At 38.1% G+C, this 10,787-nt stretch overlaps 1 protein-coding gene across 1 annotated transcript; it reads right to left on the minus strand.

Annotated features, from left to right (window-relative positions):
* Nucleotides 1–783: 783 nt before the first annotated feature.
* On the minus strand, nt 784–8,638 carry LOC127857404 (carbohydrate sulfotransferase 15-like). Its single transcript, XM_052393798.1, has 7 exons — nt 8,039–8,638; nt 7,407–7,617; nt 6,466–6,594; nt 5,160–5,319; nt 2,828–2,981; nt 2,138–2,285; nt 784–1,013 (listed from the first exon to the last, which is right to left on the minus strand). The coding sequence occupies exons 1-7, from the start codon at nt 8,636–8,638 to the stop codon at nt 784–786; spliced, it is 1,632 nt and encodes a 543-aa protein (XP_052249758.1).
* Between the last annotated feature and the right edge of the window lie 2,149 nt (nt 8,639–10,787).

Consider the following 10,787-nt stretch of genomic DNA (forward strand, 5'->3'; position numbering starts at 1 on the left):
GGTATTATTCGCCGTATTATATTCTGAATTACTTGTGTTAAATTTTTAAATAACGCGCACTGTCCAGCCATATCAGTAAGAAAGTGAAAAGCTTTTTTTCGCGTCTCGAATTTACTCGCAGCGATTTTTTTTTAGTGAAGCTGTAACAAGGTCATCCCGCTAAGAAATTTCGCAGTTAGTAAAGTCGAGATATAGAGCAAATTTTAATACGAAATAAACGCTAATGACTTTCTTTCTGATATGGCTGAAAAATGTGCGCATTTAAAAAAAAACATTATAAAAGTCATGAAGGGTATAAAACGGAGAAAAAAATATGTCTCAGCATAGACGTCGCCATCTTGTTTGGCACATGATTACGCCATCTGTGGTATGATAAACACTCTTGGACGAGATGACGCCATTATGCTACGGGCCCCGTAAAAATCTGTCTCAGCATAGACGTCGCCATCTTGTTTGGCACATGGTTACGCCATCTGTGGTATGATAAACACTCTTGGACGAGATGACGCCATTATGCTACGGGCCCCGTTTAAATGGACCCTGCTCTACACACGTTGTTGCTAAGCTAGATAGAACATACGAGTCTCGTTCTAGGACATCTTGGCTAAAAGCATGAACGTAATGTGTCGTCCCAGATTAGGATGTACAGTCCGCATCACGCTTTATCATCAAAAGCGAGCTGCTCGTTCTGAAACTTTTAACGGAATATCTATCATCTTCCACACTTTACACGTACTTTGAGACCGTGAGTGTTCAAACTTGTCAAGGCATTTATCAGTAATCTCATCCCCATATATTATCTGTGTTATACACGTAAGAACGCGCGTGTACAATATTGTAGTTGAACCTCTGATCGCCCAGTATGGTGGCCAGTTCCTCGTTGTACGGACGGAACAGTTCCTGTAGAACTGCGCGCGTCTCCGGACGTATGCCTCCCGCGGTCCGCCGTGCCTTCGTGTCGTAGTAGTGTGGAATATTGGCTACACGGTACAGTGAGCTAGTAGGTAGCGGATCTGGGGTAAGAGATCATCATACTTAGTAGTGTGACGATATAGCATAGTTATTAATTGAGACACGGCTCTGTGTATTAAGGGCGGTCCCATATTAGCCTGTGCAGTTCACAAAGTATTTTCTAAACAAAACTACAGAACATGCGGAAATTGTCGTCCCTTATTAGCCTTTGCGGACTAAATAGACTAATGTGGGGTGAACCTTTATGCACATACGTTATGTCCCGTTGTTGAAAAGCACGGCTCAATATATTTTTTATTTTGGATAATGGATGGATGGATGGATGGATGGATGGATGGATGGATGGATGGATGGATGGATGGATGGATGGATGGATGGATGGATGGATGGATGGATGGATGGATGGATGGATGGATGGATGGATGGATGAATAGATGGATGGATGGATGGAAGAATGGATTATATTTCAGCCGAGTTCGAAACTATTCCGTTCCATTGAAAAACAAAGGGCGGACAGTTTTCTAAATGGCCATATGGATACTTTGGGGACACTCTAGAAGAAGTTTTGCTAAATAATCACGAAACTTACCGAGAACATTTGTTTTTATAATAACGAGGATGAGTTCTTCGAAAATGAATCCGGTTCGTTAAAAAAGGACGACTGAAGGTTTAGCAGTATTCCTAATATGGTTATAGTGAAACCTTTTGAACACACTAGAAGTTACATACTTCATGAAAGTTGCCAGAACAGTGAATTTACTGCTAAAAACGGTTCAGTTCCTTCGGGATGCAAGTGAGCAAACTAGGTCGTCTTTTTTGCGCATTATGCATAACAAAATTATTATCTTATTATTCTAACTTAACAGCGTTGATAAGTAGTTAAATTATTATTGACGTGACATCTTTTATAATATTTACACATTCATTTTACCAACATAACGTTCAGCGATTGGTCAATCAAAGAATATCTAGCCAATGAAAACGTCCCCAAAATGCCTGCACATAATTTACCATACAATTATAGACGGTCGTAAGACCCGGCATGTAAACTTAAAAGCTTGTAAAAAAAGTTTTTTTTAAGTTGGAAAAATACGTATCAAACTTAAAGAGTTGCAACACATAGCATTCTAACATGTACAAGTGTTCATGATTACGCGCGAGTTACCTAGTTTTAGAAACCGGAAGATGTTCAGCAGGGTGCCCGCAATGTCAGCGGCAAAATCCTCGTTGCGAGTTATGAACATCTGTTGTCGTGGGAACACTCTCAGCCATTCCTTTAGGTGGATCGAGTAGAAACTTCCCGAAATCGGAGTCTAAACCAAAATGGACTAGATGTCAGTAAAAACTAAAGAGCTGGATTACTTCCAATTTTCGTGAGGCTAGCGATTTAAAAATAAAGGAATGCCGGTTCAGGTCTTCTCAAAATATAGTTTCGGACGCAAAACAACCTCATAAACTTGTTTAACTACATACAGACGACAGAGCAAATGAGGGGACAAACACGATATAATACACATTACGAATTAAAACCGAAAACCAGTGGCTGACAGTAAATACCGAATGTACATTCGGCTGTAAATTATCCAGATCTTCACTTTAAATAAAAAAACGAAACTTTTTAAAAATATTCATTAACAATTAGAATGTGACCGATATGGGATAGCTAAACTTATGGGGGTAAAGATTGAATTCGGGTCTATTCCTTATCACTCACTCAACCAAGTTCAGTAATCATTCATTGGATTGGCAATTTAATCGAACCAACTACCGGTATGTGAATTCAGAAACGTAACCTGTTAGCTTTAGGCATCCTTTGCCTCTGTTTTGTTTGTTGCAACAAAATAAGACGACGAACCTTCAGTTGTCGAAACACGCGTTCATCATATAAACACGCCTTCATCGATCGACTGCTGGTGCAATTACGTAACACCTGTAGTGATGACGTCACGTCCAAATGGAAGTCACGTGACGTCTCTCCGAACCGCGCGTGCAGGTAGTTGCTGAATAACCTGAAAGCAGACGATAAGATAAGCTGGTTCGAGTAAACACTAAAAACACAATCACAAAAATGCTGAATCGCATTTCATTCGAAGTGTCAACGGGGAGGTGAGAGGTAAACAGTAGTCAAATTAAGGAAAAACACGATTTCTACTTTCAGTTTCGGATGTCTATGCACGCAAATGAACACCTTGAAATATTTATAATTGAATTTATTTTGTTAATTGTACTTCGAAGTAAAACTGGTAAAATATGTTGAAACATAAATTACTAAAGTACTCGAGTACTATATATTATAAAATAGGGTCTTCTTGCTTAAAACTTTAAATGACGATTTTCAAATTGTTGATTTGTTTTACTTAATTCAAGTTTGCATACTTGATACTGAACTTACATGATACATGTCATCCCTATATACCGAAGTATTCCTTGTATCAATATTGAGTATTAAATATATGTAGTAAAATTATAATCATGACATTAATCCTCAAAATTGATGACAAATAGACAGCACATGTTTCATGCGTCAAAACTACCAATCTCACTGAACATTTTTTAGTAAATGTACGCAAGCGAGCACACGCATATTTTGAGTTCTAATGCTTAACCCATTTATGCCTATTGGACTCTCCCATCCTTCTAAATTGGATCAATTTATTTCCAAAATGAGGGATGTCTAGAATATTTATTTCTATATTTAGAATATTTTTTACAGAAATTTCTGTAAGCAAACAGCGCAGACCGAGATGAGACGGTTTTGAACACCACTCTGGGAAGGTTCTCATAAAGGAAACGGTCTCGTGAGTGTCTAAAGAAGAATGGTCCATTTATATTGTTTTTTAAGCTAGTAAACTTTTGTCAAGCTTGAAATTTTCAGTTCATTCTTAATAATATTCATTTCTTGTTATTGCTGTGAAAACGGTTCAGTTGCGCTGGCCATTTTAACAAGAAACCGTCGGAGACGGGTAATGCTCCCCAAAGGTTGTTTTTTTTTGTCACAATATTGCACTATAGATAAAAGGAAACGTCTTTAGGGGCATAACTTTGGACAAAATAATACGGTGGATTATTTAGCAACTTAAAAATGTCAAAGGGCCATAACTCTCGAAATAAATCACCTTACCAGAACCCACAAATAGCATGCGCATCTCCTCAAGGTAGTTAAGCTTCCCATAAAGCTTCATTGAAGTCCAGTCAGTAGTTGGGGAGAAATAGCCCGGACAAGAATTGCACTATATGTACAGTTTATAGAAAATTTCAAAGGGCCATAACTCTGTGAAAAATCATCGACCATAAACGGCTGATAATATGCACATCTCCTGTTGGTAGTGACGCTTCCCATAAAGTTTTATTGAATTCCGATGATAAGTTGCTGAGAAATAGCTCGGACAAGAATTGCACTATATGTACAATGGAAAATTTCAAAGGACTATAACTCTGTGAAAAATCATCCGACCAAAACCCGCTGATAATATGCACATCTTCTCTTGGTAGTGAAGCTTCCCATATAGTTTAATTGAATTCCGGTCATTAGTTGCTGAGAAATAGCCCGGCCATAACCGGCTGATAATATGCACATTTCCTGTTGGTAATAAAGCTTCCCATAAAGTTTCATTGAATTCCCGAAATTAGTTGCTGAGAAATAGCTCGGACAAGAATTGCACTATATATACAATTGAAAATTTCAAAGGGCCATAACTCTGTGAAAAATCATCCGACCAGAACCGGCTGCTTATATGCATATTTCCTCTTGGTAGTGAAGCTTCCCATAAAGTTTCATTGAATTTCGGTCATTAGTTGCTGAGAAATACCCCGGACAAGAATTGCACTATATGTACAATTAATGGAAAATTTCAAAGGGCCATAACTCTGTGAAAAACCATCCGACCAAAACCCGCTGATAATATGCACATCTTCTCTTGGTAGTGAAGCTTCCCATATAGTTTAATTGAATTCCGGTCATTAGTTGCTGAGAAATAGCCCGGACAAAAATGTGCACGGACAAACGGACGGACAGACGAAGCGGCGACTATATGCTCCCCAAAAAAATGTTGTTGGGGGAGCATAAAAATGCTCAAAGTTATAAAAACTCCCAATAATACGTTACTTAGCCTTTAAGATTGACATAAGATTTGTCGCACCGTTTCCGCAGTTTTGTTTTGAGAGATAAAACACTGTAACCTGCTGACCTTTCTACGGGGTCACGGACGATCAGGATGAGCCTGACCTCGGGGTTCACGTGATGCACGAGACGAGGCGTAGTTACGGCAGGGAGGTCCGCCCGGGGGTCGTTCTGGGCGATGTGGCGCCACGAGGTCAAGTCGTAGAAGTCCATAGGGTCACCATGACCTGAGGGGACGAAAGTAACATGACCATTAGATAAGCATCGTTCTGGGAATACTCTGCGTAATGTCTGCGCACAAGCTAAAATCGGGGCCCGTATTTACCAACCGATTCTTAGACTTAAGAATAAAGAATAGACTTAGAACCAAGAAAAATGTGTTCAGTGTTTGAATATATACAGGCCTCCACTGGTGATTATGTCATTAACACCATGTTCTATATGAAGAATAATATAGATAGAGATGTTTACTGCAGAGTTTAACTCAAAATGAAAGAAATTCTTGAATATTCTAATTTAAAGAATTTTCTTTATTCTTAGACATAAGTCTAAGAATTGTTTGGTGAATACGGGCCCGGGGACGACACTTTCCGGCGAAACTGGAGTTCCGTTTAGAAGGGACTTTCTTTACACGAAAATTCCATAAAAGTGGGATGTTTCATCGCTGATTAGCCTGTGCGTACATGCATTTAAGCCCAGTTTTAATAGAACGAGACTCATATAGAAATACTACCGTCTTTTATGGGCAGTGCAACCCGTTTTTGCTGCAAAATAAATTATTTTCTTTAACTATTCTTCAATTGAATGTTGTCGGCTAAGGTACTACTTAAAAATACGCCGGGCACTCTTTAGTATACTACAATGTACAACGGGTACGGAAAATACTATTAAAGTCATCCGACCATACTCCGGGGTACTTTTTATTATATATGTAGTTTCCATACCCCGGGTACTTTTTAGTATACGTAAAGAGTATCTTTGTTTCTTTTAACCCATTTATGCCCAGTGGACTCTACCAATCCTTCTTAATTGGATCAACATATTTCCAAAATTAAGGGTGCCTAGTATACTTATTTCTATGTTTAGAATATTTCTTACATAAATTCCTGTAAGCAAACAGCGCAGACCCTGATGAGACGCCGCATCATGCGGCGTCTCATCTGGGTCTACGCTGTTTGTCAATGTCTTTTTTCTTGACGCTAGGCATAAATGGGTTAAGTAGCACCTGAGCCGACAATGACAAATCGAGCCTCACTATAAGAAAGGCCGCCTGGTACAACGGGGTGACATACCCCAATAATTGAGTACGCAGCAAAGGCATAAATTGTATGCAAATACGTATGTTTTAAAGAACATTCACGCATCTTACCGACCTGTTACCCCTGGGTGAAATACACTTCCGTTAGCCATCGTTTGTCGTATGCTGGATATCGTCTGGCCATCGAACAAATTGATGAACTCATCAAGACGCATATAGGGTTCGTTACGCCGGTAGAACTGAGCTGTTGAAACAAACGCACGTATGTTTGTTGAAATTGCATTTTTCGTGTAATTTTAGGTGTCTGAGAAAAAAAATTGTGCGAAATTATTCGGCGAATAATGAAAGTTCAACAGAAAAGTTAACTTGAAAAGTTAAACTTAAAAAACCTCACGTTATTTGATGCAATTAATTGTGTATGTTAAATCTATTTTATACGTTTAACTCGTTGTATTTTAAGCAATCTCCACATACACATGTAATTGTACAATTTTACGGAGGTAAGTTGTGAGCTATTTTAGTAGATCAGTATGAAAAAGCATGTTGGTTTAGACGCCGATTTCCGGAAGTTTGTATCCGAGACAATGATTATCTCAACCTCCGCGCAGAGATTGACTGTAATCAGCATAGCTGACTGAAATTCCTGCCTTCATAACCAACCAGGTGACGATAGCCTAGCCACGTGGTACAACAATTGTACCGTTGTTATTTTTACTTTGTTTTTATTAAAAAAGTATACTATAAACCTGAACTTACCGGTAAACACTATTTTCAAAATATAAAAGAAAATGATACTACTTTTCATTATACAATACTTAAACAGAAAAAATCGTACCAAATCTGGTGATTTTCTTGAGATTGCAGAGATTTATGTGAGAGCATCTATGCATGGAGATTGTGATTATCTATGAAATTGCATAATATATGGGACACAGTTAGCAGTCCTTACCCAACCTTAGCGCAGAGATTTACATTCTTCATTCTACATACATTTAAATATATAGTTATAATCTTACGTTAAACTAATAGGGGTGGTAACCGCTGCGAGCTTCTTACCATGGCCGTATCGTTTCCATGACCAGAACCACGTCTCCTTCCCCATAATGCCTCGGTTCTTAATGACTTCCGGATGATGGGAAAGACGTTCAAACAGGTCCGTGGTTCCCGTCTTGCAAACGCCGATGATGTGAAAGTACGGCATGCACCGTAACCTTTCCGCTTCGTACCAACACGGGTTTCGGTAGTCGGGAAGGAAAGTTGGCCGCCGCTTAAAGGTAACACAATTATTTGTAGTTAGTAAATGTAAACCATCTCGAAAAATACCCGACCACAATTGACGCTCTTTTTAGCGTCCATGCTACACAAACAAGCTATACTCATAAATATAAACATTTCGACAGCAACAGAGGCAACAAATTAAATTTCATTCTGGTTTTAATTTCAAAAAGGTCGCGTTCGTTATAAACAAATTCCTTCAGATGAGCATAACTGAACTACTGTGAACTGTGAAAAGCATTAGTGTATGTTGGGCGTAGTCGCATCGTTAAAGCTATAATATGGATATAATGTAAGATTTTCATTACGTGCGTCTTTTCGGAGTTGTTCATAAGTATACGCATACATTAAAAGGAGCACAACATATTATAAGTAAACATATAAAAGTTTGTATCAAGAGATTTAATTGTTACCATACAAAGAATGTCTTCCAAACCAGTATTACGTGACACACAGCTGTCGTTCATGGCGTAGCGACCCGGCGAGTCAGGACCGTTGATTTCTGCAGCGTTGCTCCGTTCCTTGATATTTGCATTCGATGTGACGTCACCTGCGTTTTTACTAGGTGCGCTGGTCGAATCAGATTGTCTTGCAAAGGATGAATCGATCGATGAAACTTTGCTCAACGTGTACAATGGGCTACTCTGCACTATATTAGGATTCGTTAATAGATTGTCATCATTTATCAACGCCATTGTATCGCGATTATAATAAAAACCTTTCTTAAATTTCCCGCTCGCAACGCGTCTGACGTTTTTACTTGTTCCATTCACCATCTGCAGCAAATCGCTTAATCGATTTCGTACCTTCAGATAAATCCCGTCTTCCGGGTCTAAAGCGCTCGTGTTAATGCTGATGTCACCGAGATAAGCGAGCGAGCCGTTCTCAAAAGTCGTGCTTACGAGTACGACACGCTGACCGCTGATGCTGCCGAGATATTGAGCAAAGACTACCAGGAACAGTCCACTGGCCCCCAATAGTAGGTAGAACAATGATTTCTTGTCCATCGCCATTCTGTGAAAAAAATAGTTCAGTTAATGCATCTGTAAATATTCCAGCACCATTCCCAGGTAGGAGTAGTGCTTAGAAACAATTAAATTTTATTTCCGGTAATATGACTGTTTTGGTAAGTTTCCATCATATATTCCTGGAAGAACACAAACATGATCAAGTTTATTGACCTTTTACAGACTGACAATGAAAGAGTGTACGAAATCTATCTATTTTTGTTTTTTAGCTTTTAAATTGAGAGCTGACTTATGTTATCAATAGTTTCTCTCCATGCACTAACATTTACTTATCTATTTAATATTAAGATACAAAAAACTATCAAGTGGTTACCAATTGTTTGTATTAGGAATTTCTCTGTACGTCATTCACCATCTGTGTATATAGTATAATATCTTGTTATAATGTGTGTTTACTCAAGGGCTTAAAGCCTTATGTATATTGAAATAAACTCTAAACTATATCAAAACATTTTTAACATTTCCCGGTAATTATGATTTTTTTTAATTCTTCAGAGCGCTACAAAACGCATGCGTCAGCTTTTTATTACGCTTAACATAGTGTCCCTCAAGCATGGGAACAGGCATAACGATCATCACTTATAAATCAGGCTGCAAGGAAAGTGCATAGGCTCTTGTCTTGGTAAAGCGGAAATTGCATTCATACTAAACAGGTTAACAAGCCGTGAGTAAAGTGAGTGTACGTTTTGAACAAGAAGGCATGTTTAGAATAGGTAATCACGTGACTTACAAGATGGTGACGCCCATACATATTCAGGTATTTTTCGCCGTTTTATACCCTTTATTACTTTAATTAATTGCTTAAATGCCGTTTACTTTTCTGCCAAATCAGCAAGAAAGTGATGAGCGTTTATACCGTATTCATATTTGCTCTTTATCACGTACGAAAGTCCATTAGTATCACTGACAATAAAAAATAATAATTCGAATTCGTATTAACGCGAATAAAGGCCTAACTACGATAATAAACACGTAATAACGCAAACAAACACATTATAACGCTTATAAACGCGTAATAACGCTTAAAAAAATGCGTAATAACTAATAACGCCAAACTGAAAGGCGTAAAAACGCTAAAAAAGGCGTAATAACGCTGGAAAAGGCGTAATTACGCTAAAAAAAGACGTAATAACGCCAAACTAAAAGGCGTACAAGCACTGAAACAGGTGCTATAGTGCAAAACTAAAAGGCGTACAAACGCCATTAAAGTAGTTATAACGCAAACTTAAAGGCGTACAAACGCTAAAAAGTCGCAATAACGCTTAAACATGCGTAATAACGCCAATTTCAAAGGCATACAAACGCTTATACAGGCGTAATAACGCCAATTTCAAAGGCATACAAACTCTCAAACAGGTGTAATAACGCCAATTTCAAAGGCATACAAACTCTCAAACAGGTGTAATAACGCCAATTTCAAAGGCTTTAAAAAGTCGTGTACTATATAAAGTGATGGCTTCTTTGAAGACATTAATTCAAACCAAAACGTTCTGGATACAGTTGAGATTATTGTATTTGTAATGACAATTTCAGTCTTTCTGGAAATCTTTACTAAAAATCTTCACTAAAAGCCAGAATAGGCAAACCGACATTTGTACTGCATCTTGTTAGTACAATCTCCTATAAATGGTTAATTTTATGCCTATTACTCGAAAGTATAACGATGTTGTTAGTGTAACCATCCGCATAGAAAGGCGACAGTACGTCAAATGAGGTCAGATGTTTTACAGTCCTTTCTTGCTAAATATGGCCCATAACTGTGCATATGTAAAATGATCCAAAATATCCAGACGCGCAAGTGCACATGCTAGTTAATACATGTTTATACACTTTCATCGCTCTAGCCGCATATCGAATAACGGGGTCACTTAGTGCGCTTTAAACATAGAGCATGGTGTCTGCTGTTTTTTATGAAGACAAATGCAAAATATTCTGTGTCAATGCGGAATGTGGGGGTATTCTTCATGTCTGTGACAAATAACGAGCGACACAAGTTTAAATGGTATTTTAACTAAATATTGGTCATCTCTGGTTATATTGAACAAGAAATACATTTGAAAAAAGATAGTTTGCGTATATCTTGATTTTAAAAATTTAAGTTTAAACTGTACGTTTCTAAGTACATGTAATGAAA

This window comes from Dreissena polymorpha, chromosome 14 (assembly GCF_020536995.1).
Source record: "Dreissena polymorpha isolate Duluth1 chromosome 14, UMN_Dpol_1.0, whole genome shotgun sequence".
Taxonomy (NCBI): domain Eukaryota; kingdom Metazoa; phylum Mollusca; class Bivalvia; order Myida; family Dreissenidae; genus Dreissena; species Dreissena polymorpha.

What these genes read in the sequence shown, in the direction of transcription:
- LOC127857404 (XM_052393798.1), bottom strand. Translation starts at nt 8,638, where the DNA reads ATGGCGATGGACAAGAAATCATTGTTCTACCTACTATTGGGGGCCAGT. An exon ending in ATTTCACCCAGGGGTAACAG is followed by an intron (nt 5,320 to 6,465) that starts GTCGGTAAGATG and finishes TCGTCCCCTCAG; the next exon opens with GTCATGGTGACCCTATGGAC. An exon ending in CTTCCGGTTTCTAAAACTAG is followed by an intron (nt 1,014 to 2,137) that starts GTAACTCGCGCG and finishes CTCTTACCCCAG; the next exon opens with ATCCGCTACCTACTAGCTCA.